The 24,492-nt window shown below is 36.6% G+C and overlaps 1 protein-coding gene across 1 annotated transcript in view; it reads left to right on the top strand.

The window, feature by feature from the left end:
• LOC133547102 (gastrula zinc finger protein XlCGF57.1-like) overlaps positions 1-23,301 on the top strand; it is a 42,020-nt gene extending 18,719 nt beyond the window's left edge. Inside the window, exon 2 of the mRNA XM_061892930.1 lies at positions 23,035-23,301. Coding sequence (XP_061748914.1) covers positions 23,035-23,202 — 168 coding nt within the window. The 3' untranslated portion in view covers positions 23,203-23,301. The remainder of the gene's footprint in view (positions 1-23,034) is intronic.
• Positions 23,302-24,492: the final 1,191 nt, after the last annotated feature.

Below are 24,492 nucleotides of genomic sequence, written 5' to 3'. Positions count from 1 at the left end.
TTGTTCACAGTCTCTGCTCCGGTGGCTCTCTCTCTCTCTCTCTCTCTCTCTCTCTCTCTCTCTCTCTCTCTCTCTCTCTCTCTCTCTCTCTCTCTCTCTCTCTCTATATATATATATATTTATATATATTTATTTATACACTAAACATGTATTTAATATTTATACACTAAACACATTTTTTAATATTCATATATTAAACAGTTGTTTAATTAATACTTATACACTAAACATGTAAAGGAGGAATTGGAAGTCTGGGACACTAAATAAGGCACACTTGGAAGTAATGAAGTTCTTTGTGTGTGCAGTTGCAGCAGAAGTCCACAGGAGGGTGCACGTTCCCTCTTCATAAGTCTGGTCTCTATCTCTCTATCTCTCTCTCTCTCTCTCCCTTTCTCTCTCTCTCTTTCTCCCTCTCTTTCTCTCTCTCTCTCTCTATATATATATATATATTTATATATACACTAAACATGTATTTAATATTTATACACTAAGCACATTTTTTAATATTCATATATTAAACAGTTGTTTAATTAATACTTATACACTAAACATGTAAAGGAGGAATTGGAAGTCTGGGACACTAAATAAGGCACACTTGGAAGTAATGAAGTTCTTTGTGTGTGCAGTTGCAGCAGAAGTCCACAGGAGGGCGCACGTTCCCTCTTAATAAGTCTGGTCTCTCTCTCTCTCTCTCTCTCTCTCTCTCTCTCTCTCTCTCTCTCTCTCTCTCTCTCTCTCTCTGGCTTTCTCTCTCTCTCTTTCTCTCTCTCTCTCTCTCTCTATATATATATATATATATATATATATATATTGTTTGATTAATATTTATACACTAAACATGTATTTAATATTCATACACTAAACATGTATTTAATATTTATACACTGAAATATTCGTACACTAAACATGTATTTAATATTCATACACTGAGCATGTATTTAATAATCATATACTTAACACATTTGATATTCATATACTAATCATATTTTTTTAATATTCATACAGTAAACATGTATTTATTATTCTCTAAATAAGGCAAACTCTGAAATAATTAATTTATTTGTGTGCAGTTGCGGCAGATTTCCACTCGAGGGCGCACGTTCCCTCTTCGTAAGTCTGGTCATTCATACACTAAACATAGTTTTTAATATTTATACACTAAACATATTTTTACTATTTGTACACTAAACATATATTTAATATTTACACACTAAACATGTATTTAATATTAATACAAAAAACATGTATTTAATTTTAATAAACTAAACATGTATTTAATATTAATACAAAAACATGTATTTAATTTTAATAAACTAAACATGTATTTAATATTAATACAAAAACATGTATTTAATTTTAATAAACTAAACATGTATTTATCAATTATACACTAAACATGTATTTAATATTAATACACTAAACATGTATTTAATATTAATACACTAAACATGTATTTAATATTAATACACTAAACGTGTATTTAATATTTATACACCAAACATGTATTTAATATTCATACACTGAACATGTATTTAATATTTATACACTAAATATTTATTTAATATTTATACACTAAACATGTATTTAATATTCATACACGAAACATGTATTTAATATTCATACACTAAACATGTATTTAATATTTATACAAAAACATGTATTTAATATTAATACACTAAACATGTATTTAATATTTATAAACTAAACATGTATTTAATATTAATACAAAAAACATCTATTTAATTTTAATAAACTAAACATATATTTAATATTAATACACTAAACATGTATTTAATATTTATACACTAAACATGTATTTAATATTTATACACTAAATATGTATTTAATATTTATAAAATAAACATGTATTTAATATTCATACACTAAACATGTATTTAATATTCATACACTAAACATGTATTTAATATTTATACACTAAATATGTATTTAATATTTATAAAATAAACATGTATTTAATATTAATACACTAAACATGTATTTAATATTTATACACTAAACATGTATTTAATATTTATACACTAAATATGTATTTAATATTTATAAAATAAACATGTATTTAATATTAATACACTAAACATGTATTTAATATTTATACACTAAACATGTATTTAATAATCATACACTAAACATGTATTTAATATTAATACACTAAATGTGTATTTAATATTTATACACCAAACATGTATTTAATATTCATACACGAAACATGTATTTAATATTCATACACTAAACATGTATTTAATATTCATACACTAAACATGCATTTATTAATTATACACTAAACATGTATTTAATATTTATAAACTAAACATGTATTTAATATTAATACAAAAAACATCTATTTAATTTTAATAAACTAAACATATATTTAATATTAATACACTAAACATGTATTTATACATTAAACATGTATTTAATATTAATACACTAAACATGTATTTAATATTTATACACGAAACATGTATTTAATATTAATACACTAAACATGCATTTATTAATTATACACTAAACATGTATTTAATATTTATAAACTAAACATGTATTTAATATTCATACACTAAACATGTATTTAATATTCATACACTAAACATGTATTTAATATTTATACAGTAAACATGTATTTAATATTTATACACTAAACATGTATTTAATATTTATACACTAAACATGTATTTAATAATCATACACTAAACATGTATTTATAATTCATACACTAAACATGTATTTAATATTAATACACTAAACATGTATTTAATATTTATACACTAAACATGCATTTATTAATTATACACTAAACATGTATTTAATATTTATAAACTAAACATGTATTTAATATTCATACACTAAACATGTATTTATACACTAAACATGTATTTAATATTTATACACTAAACATGTATTTAATATTTATACACTAAACATGTATATATAATTCATACAATAAACATGTATTTAATATTAATACACTAAACATGTATTTAATATTTATACACTAAACATGTATTTAATATTCATACACTAAACATGTATTTAATATTCATACAGTAAACATGTATTTAATATTTTTACACTAAACGTGTATTTAATATTTATGCACTAAAAATGTATTTAATATTCATACACTAAACATGTATTTAATATTAGTACAAAAAACATGTATTTAATTTTAATAAACTAAACATATATTTAATATTAATACACTTAACATGCATTTAATATTTATACACTAAACATGTATTTAATTTTAATAAACTAAACATATATTTAATATTTATACACTAAACATGTATTTAATATTTATACACTAAACATGTATTTAATATTTATACACTAAACATGTATTTAATATTAATACACTGAACATGTATTTAATAATCATATACTAAACGTATATGTAATTATATACTAATCATATATTTAATATTCATACAGTAAACATGTATTTATTATCCTCTAAATAAGGCACACTTGGAAATAATGAATTTCTTTATGTGTGCAGTTGCGGCAAAACTCCACAGGAGGGCGCACGTTCCCTCTTAATAAGTCCGGTCCTCTCCGTCTCTCTCTCCCTCTTTTTCCTTTTTTTTTGTTTATTTTTTTTTTTTTTACATAAGTTTGGTTTCTCATACACTTATATTTATACACTAAACATGTATTTAATATTAATAAAAAAACATGTATTTAATTTTAATAAACTAAACATATTTAATATTAATACACTAAACATGTATTTAACATTCACACACTAAACATGTTTTTAATATTAATGCACTAAACATGTATTTAATATTAATACAAAAACATGTATTTAATTTTAATAAACTAAAAATTTAATATTAATACACTAAACTTGTATTTAATATTTATACACTAAACATGTATCTAATATTTATACACTAAACATGTATTTGATATTAATACAAAAACATGTATTTAATTTTAATAAACTAAACATATATTTAAAATTAATACACTAAACATGTATTTAATATTAATACACTAAACATGTATTTAATTTTAATACACTAAAAATGTATTTAATATTCATACACTAATCATGTATTTAATATTAGTACACTTATCATGTATTTAATATTCATACACTAAACATGTATTTAATATTCATACACTGAACATGTATTTAATAATCATATACTAAACGTATATGTAATTATATACTAATCATATATTTAATATTCATACAGTAAACATGTATTTATTATCCTCTAAATAAGGCACACTTGGAAATAATGAATTTCTTTATGTGTGCAGTTGCGGCAGAAGTCCACAGGAGGGCGCACGTTCCCTCTTAATAAGTCCGGTCCTCTCCGTCTCTCTCTCTCTCTTTTTCCTTTTTTTTTGTTTCTTTTATTTTTTTTTACATAAGTTTGGTTTCTCATACACTTATATTTATAAACTAAACATGTATTTAATATTCATATACTAAACATGTATTTAATATTAATACAAAAACATGTATTTAATATTAATAAACTAAACATATATTTAATATTAATACACTAAACATGTATTTAATAGTCATACACTAATCATGTATTTAATATTTATACACTAAACATGTATTTAATATTTTCACACTAAACTTGTATTTAATATTCATACTCTAATCATGTATTTAATATTTATACACTAAATATGTATTTAATTTTTATACACTTAACATGTATTTAATATTAATACAAAAACATGTATTTAATTTTAATAAACTAAACATATATTTAATATTCATACACTAAAGATGTATTTAATATGCATACACTAAACATGTATTTAATATTTATACACTAAACATGTATTTAATATTTATACACTAAACTTGTATTTAATATTCATACTCTAATCATGTATTTAATATTTATACACTAAATATGTATTTAATTTTTATACACTTAACATGTATTTAATATTAATACAAAAACATGTATTTAATTTTAATAAACTAAACATATATTTAATATTCATACACTAAAGATGTATTTAATATGCATACACTAAACATGTATTTAATATTTATACACTAAACATGTATTTAATATTTATACACTAATCATGTATTTAATATTAATACACTAATCATGTATTTAATATTTATACACTAAATATGTATTTAATATTTATACACTTAACATGTATTTAATATTCATACAATAAACATGTATTTAATATTCATACATCTGAGCTGCTACCTTACCGTGGTAGAGGAGTTTGCGTGTCCCCATGATCCTAGGAGCTATGTTGTCTGGGGGTTTCATGCCCCCTGGTAGGGTCTCCCAAGACAAACAGGTCCTAGGTGAGTGATCAGACAAAGAGCAGCTCGAAGACTTCTATGGAATTACAACAAAATGAACTCCGATTTCCCTCGCCCGGACGCGGGTCACCGGGGCCCCCCTCTGGAGCCAGGCCCAGAGTTGGGGCACGATGGCGAGCGCCTGGTGGCCGGGCCTGTTCCCATGGGGCCCGGCCGGGCACAGCCCGAAGAGGCAACGTGGGTCATCCCTCCAATGGGCTCACCACCCATAGGAGGGGCCATAGAGGTCGGGTGCATTGTGAGCTGGGCGGCAGCCGAAGGCAGGGCACTTGGCGGTCCGATCCTGGGCTACAGAAGCTAGCTCTTGGGACGTGGAACGTCACGTCACTGGGGGGGAAGGAGCCTGAGCTAGTGCGCGAAGTCGAGAAATTCCGGCTGGATATAGTCGGACTCACCTCGACGCACAGCAAGGGCTCTGGAACCAGTTCTCTCGAGAGGGACTGGACCCTCTTCCACTCTGGCGTTGCCGGCAGTGAGAGGCGACGGGCTGGGGTGGAAATTCTCATTGCCCCCCGGCTCAAAGCCTGTACGTTTGAGTTCAACCCAGTGGACGAGAGGGTAGCTTCCCTTCGCCTTCGGGTGGGGGGACGGGTCCTGACTGTTGTTTGTGCTTACGCACCAAACAGCAGTTCAGAGTACCCACCCTTTTTGGGTACACTCGAGGGAGTACTGGAAAGTGCTCCCCCGGGTGATTCCCTTGTCCTACTGGGAGACTTCAACGCTCATGTTGGCAACGACAGTGAAACCTGGAGAGGCGTGATTGGGAAGAATGGCCGCCCGGATCTAAACCCGAGTGGTGTTTTGTTATTGGACTTTTGTGCTCGTCACGGATTGTCGATAACAAACACCATGTTCAAACACAAGGGTGTCCATATGTGCACTTGGCACCAGGACACCCTAGGCCGCAGTTCCATGATCGACTTTGTAGTTGTGTCATCGGATTTGCGACCTCATGTTCTGGACACTCGGGTGAAGAGAGGGGCGGAGCTTTCTACCGATCACCACCTGGTGGTGAGTTGGCTGCGATGGTGGGGGAGGATGCCGGACAGACCTGGCAGGCCCAAGCGCATTGTGAGGGTCTGCTGGGAACGTCTGGCAGAGTCTCCTGTCAGAGAGAGTTTCAATTCACACCTCCGGGAGAACTTTGAACATGTCACGAGGGAGGTGCGGGACATTGAGTCCGAGTGGACCATGTTCCGAACCTCTATTGTCGAGGCGGCTTATTGGAGCTGTGGCCGCAAGGTTGTTGGTGCCTGTCGTGGCGGTAATCCCAGAACCCGTTGGTGGACACCAGCAGTGAGGGATGCCGTCAAGCTGAAGAAGGAGTCCTATCGGGTTCTTTTGGCTCATAGGACTCCGGAGGCAGTGGACGGGTACCGACGGGCCAAGCGGTGTGCAGCTTTAGCGGTCGCGGAGGCAAAAACTCGGACATGGGAAGAGTTCGGGGAAGCCATGGAAAACGACTTCCGGACGGCTTCGAAGCGATTCTGGACCACCATACGCCGCCTCAGGAAGGGGAAGCAGTGCACTATCAACACCGTGTATGGTGCGGATGGTGTTTTGCTGACTTCGACTGCGGATGTTGTGGATCGGTGGAGGGAATACTTCGAAGACCTCCTCAATCCCACCAACACGTCTTCCTTTGAGGAAGCAGTGCCTGGGGAAGCTGCAGTGGACTCTCCTATTTCTGGGGCCGAGGTCGCTGAGGTAGTTAAAAAGCTCCTCGGCGGCAAGGCCCCGGGGGTGGATGAGATCCGCCCGGAGTTCCTTAAGGCTCTGGATGCTGTGGGGCTGTCTTGGTTGACAAGACTCTGCAGCATCGCGTGGACATCGGGGGCGGTACCTCTGGATTGGCAGACCGGGGTGGTGGTCCCTCTCTTTAAGAAGGGGGACCGGAGGGTGTGTTCCAACTATCGTGGGATCACACTCCTCAGCCTTCCCGGTAAGGTTTATTCAGGTGTACTGGAGAGGAGGCTTCGCCGGATTGTCGAACCTCGGATTCAGGAGGAACAGTGTAATTTTCGTCCTGGTCGTGGAACTGTGGACCAGCTCTATACTCTCGGCAGGGTTCTTGAGGGTGCATGGGAGTTTGCCCAACCAGTCTACATGTGCTTTGTGGACTTGGAGAAGGCATTCGACCGTGTCCCTCGGGAAGTCCTGTGGGGAGTGCTCAGAGAGTATGGGGTATCGGACTGTCTTATTGTGGCGGTCCGTTCCCTGTATGATCAGTGTCAGAGCTTGGTCCGCATTGCTGGCAGTAAGTCAGACACGTTTCCAGTGAGGGTTGGACTCCGCCAAGGCTGTCCTTTGTCACCCATTCTGTTCATAACTTTTATGGACAGAATTTCTAGGCGCAGCCAAGGCGTTGAGGGGATCCGGTTTGGTGGCAGCAGGATTAGGTCTCTGCTTTTTGCAGATGATGTGGTCCTGATGGCTTCATCTGGCCAAGATCTTCAGCTCTCACTGGATCGGTTCGCAGCCGAGTGTGAAGCGACCGGAATGAGAATCAGCACCTCCAAGTCCGAGTCCATGGTTCTCGCCCGGAAAAGGGTGGAGTGCCATCTCCGGGTTGGGGAGGAGACCCTGCCCCAAGTGGAGGAGTTCAAGTACCTAGGAGTCTTGTTCACAAGCGAGGGAAGAGTGGATCGTGAGATCGACAGGCGGATCGGTGCGGCGTCTTCAGTAATGCGGACGTTGTACCGATCCGTTGTGGTGAAGAAGGAGCTGAACCGGAAGGCAAAGCTCTCAATTTACCGGTCGATCTACGTTCCCATCCTCACCTATGGTCATGAGCTTTGGGTCATGATCGAAAGGATAAGATCACGGGTACAAGCGGCCGAAATGAGTTTCCTCCGCCGGGAGGAACTCAAAGTAAAGCCGCTGCTCCTTCCCATCGAGAGGAGCCAGATGAGGTGGTAGGAGGCCACGGGGAAGACCCAGGACACGTTGGGAGGACTATGTCTCCCGGCTGGCCTGGGAACGCCTCGGGATCCCCCGGGAAGAGCTAGACGAAGTGGCTGGGGAGAGGGAAGTCTGGGCTTCCCTGTTTAGGCTGCTGCCCCCGCGACCCGACCTCGGATAAGCGGAGGATGATGGATGGATGGATGGATGGATAAACATGTATTTAATATTTATACACTAAACATGTATTTAATATTTATACACTAAACATGTATTTAATATTTATACACTAAACATGTATTTAATATTCATACACTAAACACATATTTAATATTCATACACTAAACATGTATTTAATATTCATACACTAAACATGTATTTAATATTCATACACTAAACATGTATTTAATATTATTACACTAAACATGTATTTAATAATCATATACTAAACGTATATGTAATTATATACTAATCATATATTTAATATTCATACAGTAAACATGTATTTATTATCCTCTAAATAAGGCACACTTGGAAATAATGAATTTCTTTATGTGTGCAGTTGCGGCAGAAGTCCACAGGAGGGCGCACGTTCCCTCTTAATAAGTCCGGTCCTCTCCGTCTCTCTCTCTCTCTCTTTTTCCTTTTTTTTTTGTTTCTTTTATTTTTTTTTACATAAGTTTGGTTTCTCATACACTTATATTTATACACTAAACATGTATTTAATATTTATACACTAAACATGTATTTAATATTTATACACTAAACATGTATTTAATATTAATATCCATTTTCTACCGCTTATTCCCTTTCGGGGTCGCGGGGGGCGCTGGCGCCTATCACAGCTACAATCGGGCGGAAGGCGGGGTAAACCCTGGACAAGTCGCCACCTCATCGCAGGGCCAACACTGATAGACAGACAACAGTCACACTCACATTCACACACTAGGGCCAATTTAGTGTTGCCAATCAACCTATCCCCAGGTGCATGTTTTTGGAGGTGGGAGGAAGCCGGAGTACCCGGAGGGAACCCACGCATTCACGGGGAGAACATGCAAACTCCACACAGAAAGATCCCGAGCCTGGATTTGAACCCAGGACTGCAGGACCTTCGTATTGTGAGGCAGACGCACTAACCCCTCTTCCACCGTGAAGCCCTTAATATTAATACAAAAACATTTATTTAATTTTAATAAACTTAACACATATTTAATATTAATACACTAAACATGTATTTAATATTTATACACTAAACATGTATTTACTATTTATACACTAAACATGTATTTAATATTCATACACTAAACATGTAGTTATTATTCATACACTAAACATGTATTTAATATTTATACACTAAACATGTATTTAATATTCATTCAATAAACATGTAGTTATTATTCTTACACTTAAATGTATTTTATATTAATACAAAAACATGTATTTGAGTTTAATAAACTAAACATATATTTAATATTAATACACTAAACATGTATTTAATATTTTTACACTAAAAGTATATTTAATATTTATACACTAAACATGTATTTAATATTAATACACTAAACATGTAGTTATTATTCATACACTAAACATGTATTTAATATTAATACACTAACTAAACATGTATTTAATATTAATACACTAAATATGTATTTAATATTCATACACTAAATATGTATTTATTATTTATCCACTAAACATGTATTTAATATTAATACACTGAACATGTATTTAATAATCATATACTAAACGTATATGTAATCATATACTAATCATATATTTAATATTCATACAGTAAACATGTATTTATTATTTATACACTAAACATGTATTTAACATTTATACACTAAACATGTATTTAATATTAATACACTGAACATGTATTTAATATTAATACACTGAACATGTATTTAATAATCATATACTAAACGTATATGTAATCATATACTAATCATATATTTAATATTTATACAGTAAACATGTATTTATTATCCTCTAAATAAGGCACACTTGGAAATAATGAATTTCTTTATGTGTGCAGTTGCGGCAGAAGTCCACAGGAGGGCGCACGTTCCCTCTTAATAAGTCCGGTCCTCTCCGTCTCTCTCTCTCTCTTTTTCCTTTTTTTTTGTTTCTTTTTTTTTTTTTTACATAAGTTTGGTTTCTCATACACTTATATTTATACACTAAACATATATTTAATATTAATACACTAAACATGTATTTAACATTTATACACTAAACATGTTTTTAATATTAATACACTAAACATGTATTTAATATTAATACAAAAACATGTATTTAATTTTAATAAACTAAACATTTAATATTAATACACTAAACATGTATTTAACATTTATACACTAAACATGTATTTAACATTTATACACTAAACATGTTTTTAATATTAATACACTAAACATGTATTTAATATTAATACAAAAACATGTATTTAATATTCATACACTAAACATGTAGTTATTATTTATACACTAAACATGTATTTAATATTCATACACCAAACATCAATCAATCAATGTTTACTTATATAGCCCTAAATCACTAGTGTCTCAAAGGGCTGCACAAACCACTACGACATCCTCGGTAGGCCCACATAAGGGCAAGGAAAACTCACACCCAGTGGGACGTCTGTGACAATAATGATCCAGTGGGACGTCGGTGACAATGATGACTATGAGAACCTTAGAGAGGAGGAAAGCAATGGATGTCGAGCGGGTCTAACATGATACTGTGAAAGTTCAATCCATAATGGATCCAACACAGTCGCGAGAGTCCAGTCCAAAGCGGATCCAACACAGCAGCGAGAGTCCCGTTCACAGCGGAGCCAGCAGGAAACCATCCCAAGAGGAGGCTGATCAGCAGCGCAGAGATGTCCCCAGCCGATACACAGGCAAGCAGTACATGGCCACCGGATCGGACCGGATCCCCTCCACAAGGGAGAGTGGGACATAGAAGAAAAAGAAAAGAAACGGCAGATCAACTGGTCTAAAAAGGGAGTCTATTTAAAGGCTAGAGTATACAAATGAGTTTTAAGGTGAGACTTAAATGCTTCTACTGAGGTGGCATCTCGAACTGTTACCGGGAGGGCATTCCAGAGTACTGGAGCCCGAACGGAAAAAGCTCTATAGCCCGCAGACTTTTTTTGGGCTTTGGGAATCACTAATAGGCCGGAGTCCTTTGAACGCAGATTTCTTGCCGGGACATATGGTACAATACAATGGGCAAGATAGGATGGAGCTAGACCGTGTAGTATTTTATACGTAAGTAGTAAAACCTTAAAGTCACATCTTAAGTGCACAGGAAGCCAGTGCAGGTGAGCCAGTATAGGTATATATGTATGTATATATGTATATAAAGGTATATACAGTACAGGCGTAATGTGATCAAACTTTCTTGTTCTTGTCAAAAGTCTAGCAGCCGCATTTTGTACCAACTGTAATCTTTTAATGCTAGACATGGGGAGACCCCAAAATAATACGTTACAGTAGTCGAGGCGAGACGTAACAAACGCATGGATAATGATCTCAGCGTCTTTAGTGGACAGAATGGAGCGAATTTTAGCGATGTTACGGAGATGAAAGAAGGCCGTTTTAGTAACGCTTTTAATGTGTGCCTCAAAGGAGAGAGTTGGGTCGAAGATAATACCCAGATTCTTTACCGTGTCGCCTTGTTTAATTGTTTGGTTGTCAAATGTTAGAGTTGTATTATTAAATAGAGGTCGGTGTCTAGCAGGATCGATAATCAGCATTTCCGTTTTTTTGGCGTTGAGTTGCAAAAAGTTAGCGGACATCCATTGTTTAATTTCATTAAGACACGCCTCCAGCTGACTACAATCCGGCGTGTTGGTCAGCTTTAGGGGCATGTAGAGTTGGGTGTCATCAGCATAACAGTGAAAGCTAACACCGTATTTGCGTATGATGTCACCTAGCGGCAGCATGTAGATGCTGAAGAGTGCAGGGCCAAGGACCGAACCCTGGGGAACTCCACACGTTACCTTAACGTAGTCCGAGGTCACATTGTTATGGGAGACACACTGCATCCTATCAGTAAGATAAGAGTTAAACCAAGACAGGGCTAAGTCTGACATACCAATTCGTGTTTTGATACGTTCTAATAAAATATTATGATCGACGGTATCGAAAGCAGCGCTAAGATCGAGGAGCAGCAACATAGATGACGCATCAGAGTCCATCGTTAGCAATAGATCATTAGTCATTTTTGCGAGGGCTGTCTCCGTGGAGTGATTTGCCCTGAAACCGGATTGAAAGGTTTCACATAGATTGTTAGACGCTAAGTGTTCATTTAACTGCTCCGCAACAATGTTTTCGAGGATTTTTGAAATAAAGGGAAGGTGAGACACCGGTCGGTAGTTTACCATGAGGTCAGGATCGAGGTTAGGTCTTTTAAGAAGAGGATGAATAACCGCTTTTTTGAATGCTAGGGGAACAGTGCCCGAGGAGAGTGATAAGTTTATAATATTTAGCACTGATGGACCTAATAATACAAAAAGCTCCTTGATCAGTTTCCCAGGAAGAGGGTCAAGTAAACATGTTGTTTGTTTTATTCCATTTACACGTTGTAACAATTCCTCTAATGTTATTTCCTCAAAACGAGAGAAACTATTTTGGAGGTCAGTATCCGCCGTATATACAATCGTGTCAGTGTTAATAGAACCCCGTTGTAGCTGGGACGCATTGTCTTTAATCTCCTTTCTAATGACTTCAATTTTCTTACTAAATAATTGCATAAAGTCATCAGCTGAGTGGGTGGAGCTACTGGAAGGAGTCCCTTGTTGGGTTAGCGATGCTACCGTACTAAACAAAAATTTAGGATCGTTTTTATTACGGTGGATGAGATTTGAGTAATAATTAGCTTTAGCTAAGGTAAGCATGCGTTTATAAGTTATTAAACCATCACTAAATGCTTGATGGCGCACCTCAAGTTTAGTCGTGCGCCATTTGCGTTCCAGCTTTCTGCATAATAATTTCTGAGCTCTTGTTTCTTCTGTAAACCACGGGGTGCGCTTTTTTGGAGCCTTTTTTAACTTTAGCGGTGCTATGTTATCAATGGTTTCGCGCAGGGCGTTGTTAAAGTTGTTAGTGAGGTTATCAATAGAGCCCACATACTTTGGGAATGGTGCCATAACCGAGGGCAGTAGGTCAGCAAGAGTTGTCGTTGTGGCTGTATTAATGTTGCGGCTGCTATAGCAGTTATTATTATTATTAGTTTGACGAACATGCGTCTGAACCTCGAATTTTATAAGGTAATGATCGGACAATAGTTTAGTATACGGGAGTATCGTAACTTTGGAAGCGGTGATACCCTTGACAAGCACTAGGTCTATCGTATTACCGTTGCGATGCGTGGGTTAATTTATTATTTGTGTGAGACCACAGCTATCAATTACAGTCTGGAGCGCTACGCACGGTGGGTCCGATGGGGTATTCATATGGATATTAAAGTCCCCCATTATGATTATATTATCGGCGTGTGTCACTAGATCAGCAACGAACTCTGAGAATTCATTGATAAAGTCCGAACAGGGCCCTGGGGGGCGGTAGATAACAGCCAGGTGTAGAGGCAGCGGTGTGACAGACCTCATAGTAAGCACCTCAAACGATTTATATTTATTATTTATGTTAGGACTAAGGTTAAAGTTTTCGTTGTATATTAGTGCGACCCCCCCCCCCCCCCACCCCTTTTAAGGGGACGGGCAATATGCGCATGTGTAAAGTTAGGAGGACATGACTCATTTAGCGCAAAAAAGTCATTTGGTTTAAGCCAGGTTTCACTGAGACCGATGACGTTAAGATTGTTGTCTCTGATAATATCATTAACTAACAACGTTTTGGGAGACAATGATCTTATGTTTAAAAAACCTATATTATAGGTTGTGGAAAAACTGTGCAACAAAATAATAAAGGAAAAAAATCGAAGTGGGAGAACGAAAGGGGGCAAGAGGAGTCGTGACAGGAATCCCAAGAGGAGAAAATTTAGATGATCTGAAAAAAGAAATAAAAGGAGGAACTGTCACTATGATGAAAAGAATGATGGCATTTAGGAACGGTGAAAAGACTGAGAGCGAATCCGTGCCAGTGCAGTTTGCAGAGGAGGTCCTACCAGAGAGAATCATGATTGGGTATCTAAGCTTCTATGTTAGAGCTTACGTGCCACCCCCAGTACGTTGTTTCAAGTGCCAACACTATGGGCACATAGTAGTGTTTGTCATGTTAAGATGAGATGTGGAAGGTGTGGAGGAGAGCATGAATATGGACAATGTGGAGAAAATGAACAGGTCAAGTGTTGTAATTGTGGTGGGAATCACACAGCAGCGTATGGGGGCTGCATCAGAAGGAAACAGGCAACAGAAGTACAGCAAATCAGAGTTGAAAGAAATATTACATACGCAGAGGCAGTTAAAATAAGAAATCAAGAAAGTGCAGAACAGGACAGAAGTGAAAATAGTTCAAGAAATAAAAAACAAGAGGCAGCAAATACAGGAATTTCCATGGACAAACTAGTTGTATTCCTGGCCTACGTAATAAACTGTACAGAACAGGCTAGAAACAAGACTGAGAAATTTCCATGGACAAACTAGTTGTATTCCTGGCCTACGTAATAAACTGTACAGAACAGGCTAGAAACAAGACTGAGAAAATCAAAATAATTGTCAAAGCAGCAGCAAAGTTTTTAAATGTAAAAGAACTATCCTGGGAACAGGTGCAAGGTGAGCTACAGAGAGTAGACGAGACCGAGTCATGTGACCACAATCCAACGCCATGTTAATTGTTCAGTGGAATGCCAGAAGTTTGATAGCAAACGGACAGGAATTAAAGGGATATACTAATAATATGAAAAATAAACCACATATAATATGTATTCAAGAAACATGGCTGAAGCCAAAATTAAACTTTATAATAAAAGGATATACAACGATACGTAAAGATAGGAATGATGGGCAAGGAGGAGGATGTGCCATATTTATTAAGGAAGATATGCATTATTCAATATTAAAAGTAAAACAAGAACTAGAGATAGTAGGAGTAGAAGTATGGAATAATAAAGAAAGATACAAAGTACTAAACTTCTATAATCCATGCAAGAAATTAGAAATTCACCAACTAGAAACAATAATGGAGCACTGGAGTGGCAATATTATTTGGTGTGGTGACTTTAATGCACATAGCACAATGTGGGGTGAAAGGGATGACTGGAATGGGGATACATTGGAAGCACTTTTGGAGGAAAAAGAACTGGTGTGTGTGAATGATGGGTGGGGAACAAGGTTAGATGTCGTCACGGGTAAAGAAACAGCAATAGATTTAACACTAGTGTCACAAGGGTTAGCAGGAAAGGTGGAGTGGGAAGTAAATAAATACAGCACAATGGGAAGTGATCACTATCCAATCTTCATTCACATAAACATAAATCATAGGACAGAAAGCAATAGGATAGAAGGAAGATGGAAGTATAATCATGGTGACTGGGGGAAATTTAGGGAAATTACCGACATAACTTTAAAGGAAGTAGATATAAATCAAGATATTGAACAATTAAATACAGATATTACGGGGTGCATAATAGAAGCAGCCGAACAGAGCATACCAAGGAATAGTATAGGGAGAAGAAGGAAGATAGTGCCGTGGTGGACACAAGAGTGCACAGATGCAATACAAGAACGGAATAGAGCATTTAGAATATTGAGAAGAACACATCATTTCCAAGACATGATCCAATATAAAAGGCATCAAGCTAGAGTAAGGTATGTTATTAAAAAAACAAGAAAACACCATTGGAGAACTTTTTGTGAAACACTAAATAGAACTACTCCTTTAAGCCAAGTGTGGGGAATGATCAAGAACATGTCAGGGCTCAGAAAAGAACATAAACATCATGTGATGAAAGATGGAACGCGGAGTGTGGGAGGATATAAAGAAAAAGCAGAACTTTTAGCAAAAACCTTTGTTAAAGTGCACAGTAATGATCATTTGAGAAATGTAGAAAAACAAAAGAGAGAAGAAACAATTAGTTTAAATATTGAGGAAATGAAGGAAGACAACGATAATAGTTTTACCAACACTATGGATATGACATTTTCTTTGGATGAAATGGTTCCAATTTTAAAAAAAGTTAAAAATACGACGCCAGGGAAAGACCTGGTGAGTTATCAAATGATCAAAAATGTAGGTAGCATCGGCAAAGAAGTGGCTTTGAAATTATATAATAGGATATATGAAGAAGGAAAATTACCAGATGAGTGGAAAACAGCTGTAATAATTCCAATATGCAAGCCAGGGAAAGACATAGAGAAAGCGTATGATATGTTGTGGAAACAGGGGTTGCTGATGAAACTAAATAAGATTGGGATTAGAGGAAGAATGTACAGATGGATAAAAGACTTTTTAACAAGTAGAACATTATTAGTAAAAATAGAGAATGAATATAGCAGAGAATACGAAGTGGAAAATGGGACCCCACAAGGGAGTATAATAAGTCCAGTACTATTTTCCATCATGATAAATGAAATTTTTAGTGAAGTGGAAGGGTTAGTGGAGGTGGCATTGTTTGCTGATGATGGAGTGATGTGGAAGAGAGGTAGAAATACACATCATATAGAAAAGAAGATTCAAAAAGCGGTAAATAATGTTCAAGACTGGGGGACGGCTTGGGGTTTAAGATTCTCTGTTGGAAAGACAAAAGTCATACATTTTACGAAGAGGAAAGTACAAAACAAGCTCCAAATAAAACTCTATGGAGAAAACATAGAAGAGGTACAAGTATTTAAATATTTAGGAATATGGTTTGATAAAAATATGAACTGGTCAACCCACATCAGCAAGATAGTGGAGAAAAGTAAAAAGGTGTTAAATATAATGAGGGCTTTGAGGGGTAAAGATTGGGGGGCTGATAGGTTGACATTGAAAACAATATATATCACTTTAATTCCATCTGTTATCGACTACGGATGCATTATTTATCAATCTGCTTCAAAAACTCTACTTGAGAAAATAGACCGGATCCAGTCGCAGGCGTTAAGATTATGTTGTGGAACTACTAAATCTACTCCAGTGGCAGCATTACAAGTAGAAATGAATGAAAAACCTTTGGACATGAGGAGAGATCAACTCTCAGCAGTTTATTGGGCAAACTTAAAAGGATCCAAGCAAGGACATCCAACCCGTCAAGTGCTAATAAACTGCCAAGAAAAAGGGAAGAAAAAAATGAATAGTTTTGGGTGGATAATAGGAGATATATGTAACAAAACACAAATTGACCATATTAAAGTGAGCCCTACAGTACCAATTCCTGCAATACCACCGTGGATGTATGACAACCCAAAGGTAGACATGCAATTACTGAAGAATAGACATTTAAATAGTTACCAGATAGAACAATGGATTGAGGAAATGTTTTTTGATAACATCATGATATTCACAGATGCATCAAAAACTATAAATAGTAAAGTAGGAGCTGCTGCAGTTATCCCACAAGGAAATATAGTGTTGAATAAAAGAATCAGTGATGAACTATCTGTTTTTACGGGGGAATTGGTAGCAATTTATATGGCAGTTAACTGGATAGAGGAAAACAAAGCAAGGAAAGTAGTCGTGTGCTCGGACTCCAGCAGTGCTTTGACGATCATAAAAAACATAGCATCAGAAACAAGACAAGATATAGTTTATGAAATAGTTCAGGCAATCTACAGGATAAATAAAGCGGGAGGTGTGGTAACATTTCTCTGGGTTCCTGCTCATGTAGGAGTTGTGGGGAATGAGTTAGCTGATAGATACGCAAAACAAGCAAGCACTAAAATAGAAGTAAACATGGAGATGAAGCACAGTAAAGAAGAAGTGAAGAGCATCATTAAGATAGAACACAATAAAAAGTGGCAGGATAATTGGAATAAGGAAACAAAAGGTAGAGAGTTTTACAAAGTCCAGAGGAGAGTAGGTGTCATGAGAGGAGGAATAGAAATAGGAAAGAAGAAGACATTATTACTAGAATGAGATTAGGACATACATATCTAAATAGTTCACTAAAATTGATAGGCAAACATACTACATGGCTGTGTGATTTTTGCCACCAGATAGAAAATGTTGACCATGTTTTAATACAATGTAGGAAATACAATAGAGAAAGAGAAATACTGGAAAGTAAGTTAGCAAAAGAAAATATTAGGTTAGCAGTGGGAGATATATTAGGATTGCATTCAGAAAACATAGGATATAAAGCAATATAAACATATTTAAAAAACACTGGGTTAATAAAAGAATATAGAGTAGGGATCCACCTCGGTCCACACTCCATTACAGTAGGTGGCGCTAATGCACACCACAAGGTTGCTTGCCAACCGCCATAAAAACAAAAGAAGAAGAAGAAGTCAGTCTTATTATTTGTTCTCCAGTTTGAAATATTTACGTCGTATAAAATACATCTTTGATTCTTTAGTTAAGGATAAAGTGGTCTGGATGCGCTAGAAGCACTGTGCCGCTTCTCGTGCTATCTTTGCTTGTTAGTTAGCTTAGCTCGCTAGTTAGCTTAGCTTGTTAGCTGCTAACAGAAGACACAGAAGTTATCAACACATCGCTAAGTAGAGATCAAGTGTGAGAGTAAAGTGTTGTGATTGTGTGAAAATGTCTACATTACACATGTTGAGAGCGTTGGTGGATCAGCGACTAACTGCTGCCGTTGAAGAAATATTTGTAGTGTTAGAAAGAACGATAGCAGAATAAGAGGCGGAACTTTCTAGATCAAAGGAGGTCAACTATCAACTACTGGACGCTGTTTTCAAGAAACCTCAAGTTGTGTTACACAGAACAGGTTTGTTTACTTCTTACTCTCACATGTTTACTAACTTTATATTTGATTAATAACAAGAACGTGACATTTGGAATATATAATATAATCACAATGAACAGTGGTGGAACAAGTCAGAGCTGGGCCGGGGGCGGCCCCCATGACGGGGCCCCCTAAACCTAAATAATAAAGCTAATTCTAACATCATCTTATAACACACACATGCCTCTCTAGGTTTACCGCCAACAATCTTTGACCAAGTTTTAAAAAGTTTCCCAAACATTTTTTGCTGAAATTTGCATTTTCCTGACATGTATTTTTTTTCTCACTTTCACCACAGCATCAGCCCGTTCACAGGATGTAGAAAACATCTCAAAGGGGATCTGATTTTTTTTTAAACTTTGCCTACCTTTCACACCCCTAATGTAAGACAATAACATGTTTTTATTTTTTTATGTATTCTAATTCCTAAACAAATGTTAGCAAAACCTTAACTATCCTAATTCTAACAATGGAGTCAATGGGAGCGCCTCTATTCCGCTCACTAAGCCCCCTAAACGAGAATTAGTTGATCAATATAATATACCCAGAATGCTATCTCTTTAAAACATGCTGTAAAAATGCATATCCTCTGGAAATATGCCTTATAATAGCCACAAACTGGAGGATACATTTTTACTTAGATAACATTTTAAAAATAGTTTAAAGGTTTTATGGAATTTTCCAGGGTGTACACCGCCTTCCGCCCCCCTGTTTGATTGATTGATTGAGACTTTTATTAGTAGATTGCACAGTACAGTACATATTCCGTGCAATTGACCACTAAATGGTAACACCATTCGGGTGTTTTTTAAACAAGTTTTTCAACTTGAGGTAGAAAATGGATGGATGGATGGAATAAGACACATCACAATACAACCATACAGGATAAAAGTTGGCTTTTGCGGCGCTAGCTTAATGCTAACATACAATGGACGACCACATTGACAGGCTAACAAAAATTAGCATTGCGATCGTTTTAAACTTGTACAATGGTTTAACAAATAGGAGTTTACTTGAACAAAACTGACACAAAACAACAGATGCATTTTCACTTCCATATTTATAATCCCCAAACTGTGTAGAAACTAAACTTGGTACGACAAAGCTGTCATGTTCATCAAACCTTAAAACTCTGATTTATTATGGGACATAATACAATAGTTTCCACTCACAAAGACCCCAAACATCCACATTTTTAACCGCTGATTTGTATTTTTGATGTTCAGTTGGCCGACCAGAGGAATTAGTTGTCATGACAGCTAACTTTATCTTCTTACATCACACGTTCCACCATCCTCCATTGCAGCAAATACTTTTCTTACAAGCATTATTATTACTGAAGGACAGTAGAAAAAGGCTAAACATGTTACACACAAAGGACGAGCAGACTAATTGCTAAGCTAGCCACTAAACTAGCTTGAAACAAGAATAAATAATTGCTTAATAATATTTCCTATTTAAAATCAATTGGCATGTTTTCAAACTTCAACCATTTACACATGTTTCAACTGATTCAAACCATTCCACTTTCAACATATTCCACTAATCCTGGACATTCAATCTATTATTTTTCCAAGTTCAAAAAAATTCCAGGAATTCACATTTTTCAAACCCTTTCTTGACCCTTTTTTCTGGCGACAAGTCCTTCCACATTTTTCAACCGATCCATCGTCAATCAGGAAAAAAAAATGTTGTTTTTCGAACTTGGAAAAATTCCAGGTTTTCAGAAAATTCCAGAAATTTCATAATACCATTTCTCAATTAAAATTGTTACTACTTCAACATTTCTCGACCGATTTGAAAAAGTCCAACACTCACTGTTCAGAACATTCACAGTTTTCCCCAAAAATCCCACTTTTCCCAAAATTCCCAAATTTCCAGGAAGTTACCATTGATATGAACCTATTCAAACCATTCCAACATCAACATATTCCACTCGTCCTGGACATTCAAAATAACATCTTCCCAAGTTTTAAACCAAATTACAGTTTTCCTGGAAATTCCAACTCTTCAACATTTAAACCATTCCAACATTCAAACTATTCGTACATTCTTACTACATTCTGTCAGCATTTCAGTTCAACTTCAGTATTGGAGCATTCACACACAATTCCTTCAGGAATTGTTCCATCTACTTATTATTATTATTATTATTATTATTATTATAATTATTATAATTAAATGTAGCGTACTACATTGAATGTGTGGACTGCATGAATGATGCCTTCTCAGTTCTCACTCTAACGCAACTTGAGTGTCCAGAAACGCACTAAATTAATGTAATCCATTATTACTATTATTAATAAGATAAACAAGTTATCTTTTGAAGGTGTAGTCAGTAATCTGATTACTTCATCCCAGTTTAACTGTGGTGACACTATCTAAATCAGGGGTGGCCATTACGTCGATCGCGAGCTACCAGTCGACCGCGGGGGGTGTGTCAGTCGATCTCCAGCCAGGCTTTTAAAAAAGATAAACCTAAAAATTAGTGATCATCAATCTTCACCAAGACGTCACTTAAATGACATTCACGGTACCGGAGGGTCTTGTGAGATGACGCTGGCTGCTGCAAGATCATTATTATGAAAATATGACCGAGAGGAAGGCGAGAAACACTTTTTATTTCAACAGACTCTTGCGCCGTACCTTCCGTCAAAACTCTAAAGGCCGACTGCACATTTCCTATCTTCACAATAAAATCCCTGCTTCATGCTGCCTGCGCTAACTAAATACAGAGCTTCGGAAAACTGGCGCGCACAAGCGATCCCTCAGAAAGCTGGCGTGCACATCACTTGTGCACGCCAGCTTTCCGAGACTCTTATTTTGTTAGCGCAGGCAGTATGAAGCAGGGCTTTTATTGTGAAGATAGGAAATGTGCAGTCGGCATTTAGAGTTTTGACGGAAGGGACGGCGCGAAAGTCTGTTGAAATAAAAAGTGTTTCTCGCCTTCCTCTCTGTCATTTTTTCATAATAATGAACTGGGAACTGGCAGCAGCCAGCGTCATCTCACAAGACCCTCGGGTGCCGTGAATGTCAATCAAGCAAGCTACGGAATTTGCCGCCAATGTTTTTCTTGTAAAGTGTATGGAAGCTGGATGAATTAGATGCCAAAACCAACTACTTTCATATGGTATTGTACAGAAAGGACAACTTTTTTTCTCCTCCATTTGAAAATGTGGGCGTTGTCATCATTACTGTCTGATTCCAATCAATGCAAGTCATTAGAATCAGGTAATACACCAACTTATATTCTTGTCTTCGTGAAAGAAAGACATCTATATGTGTTACACATGCTTGTATTATCATTAAACACATTTAACTGGTTTACAAAAATGTCTCTTTCATAAATAAATAAATATAAATGATATATATAAATGAGGTAGATCCCCTCGAGTTGGTCAATTGAAAAGTAGCTCGCCTGCAGAAAAAGTGTGGGCACCCCTGATCTAAATGAAAGCAACACAGATGTCATCTTTTTTGGCCAACATGTTGACTGTGCTCATGCTTCTTTTATAACAGACATGTCTCTAAAGATGAATGTGAAAATCACTGTAATTATTGTCCACCAGCAGGGGGAGCTCATCACTAGTACTACTGCGTGGAGGCTGGCATGTGGTACATTATTTCCTGTGTGTGTATGACTTATTCAGAGGGAGAACAGCACACTTTCACGTATGGCGTCTACCATTAAGGATTGCAGGAATGACTTTTAGGATGATTTTATATGAATAAGGTGGATTGGATGTTGGCCTGGGAAGGCATTCCCCTGGAGGTCTTCTGCATGTGTCAGCTGGAAGTACCCTGACTGCTGTGAGGGGAAACTGATGAGATTGTGAGAAGATATGTTGGTGCAGGACAATGTCTCATGTGACTGAGCAAAGCTGGACTTTTCTGAAGAATGTTTGTTTTCTCCTGTCCCGCAGACCTCGATGAAGAACATCTACCTCATGAGCAGGAGAAGGAACCACAGTCCCCCCACATACACAAGGAAGAAGAGGTACCACAGTCCCAACACATCAAAGAGGGAGGAGAGGAGCCACAGTCCCCCCACCTTAAAGAGGAAGACGAGACGCCACAGACCCATAATGTGAAACTGACCCTTCACATTAAAGGGCAAGCGGAGGACCCACTGATCTTACACATCAAAAAGGAAGAGGAGGACCCACTGACCCCTCCCTTTAAGGAGCAAGAGAACACGCTGACCAATCCATCCATTTTCTACCGCTTATTCTCTTTCAGGGTCGCGGGGGGCGCAGGCGCCTATCTCAGCTACAATCGGAGCAAGAGATCCCGCTGACCCCTCAGATTAAAGAGGAAGAGGAGGACCCACTGACCCCCTACTTTAAAGAGGAAGAGGAGGACCAAGAGGCGCCGCACATTAAAGAGGAAGAGGAGGAAGAGGGCATCAGTCAGCCTAAATGGTTGGAGGAGTTCCCAGTGACTGGTGTCCCTGTGAAGAGTGAAGATGATGAGGTGAAAGGTGAAAGAGAGGAGAGGGGAGGGGGGGAGCCTCCAAGCAGCAGCTCAACACAACACATGACAACAGAAGCTGATGGAGACCACTGTGGAGGATCACAAGCAGACAAGCTCTTAGCTCCACTATCAGATAGTGAGGACACAACGTCACACTCTCCTGACACTGATGATGAAGACTCTAAAGATGATAAGACATGTCACACTGACAACACTCACTTCACTTGTTCTCACTGTCACAAAACCTTTAAATACCATAGTAGTCTGAAAGTACACATGAGAACACACACTGGAGAAAAACCTTTTTCTTGTTCACTCTGTAGTAAAGGTTTTACACAACGTCAGAATTTGAAGGTACACATGAGAACACACACCGGTGAAAAACCTTTTTCCTGTTCAATCTGCGGGAAAGGTTTTACACAAAGTCTGAGTTTGAAAAGACACATGAGAACACACACTGGTGAAAAACCTTTTTCCTGTTCAATCTGCAACAGAAGCTTTAGTGAGCGATCAACCCTTGTAGCACACATGAGAAGACACCCAGGAGAGAAAGTGTTGAGTTGCAGTGTGTGTGGTGAAAGATTGTCTTCTAAGTACCAGTGTAAGAAACACAAGTGTGCTGGTGAGAACAGCAGCAGCAAATGAAACTGCAGGATTTGAAATAAACTGTCCAGACTTTCATTTTGACTTTCTAACAACATCAGCACATATAACATGTGTGACATTGTTGTTTGTCTAACAATCTGTTTAATATGCTTCTACATTTATAGATTAGATATTTTGTATAAGTGTTTTTTTTTACTCGAGTACATGCATTAATTTGCAACATTGTGTACTTTTATTAAAAATTGAACAGAACAATTTGACTGAGAAGGTGAGAGTAATCAGTACAAAACATATTTTACATA

This window comes from Nerophis ophidion, unplaced genomic scaffold (assembly GCF_033978795.1).
Source record: "Nerophis ophidion isolate RoL-2023_Sa unplaced genomic scaffold, RoL_Noph_v1.0 HiC_scaffold_62, whole genome shotgun sequence".
In the NCBI taxonomy this organism is placed as follows: domain Eukaryota; kingdom Metazoa; phylum Chordata; class Actinopteri; order Syngnathiformes; family Syngnathidae; genus Nerophis; species Nerophis ophidion.
Note: the sequence above shows the minus strand (reverse complement) of the source record. Positions and strands in the feature narration are given on the sequence as shown.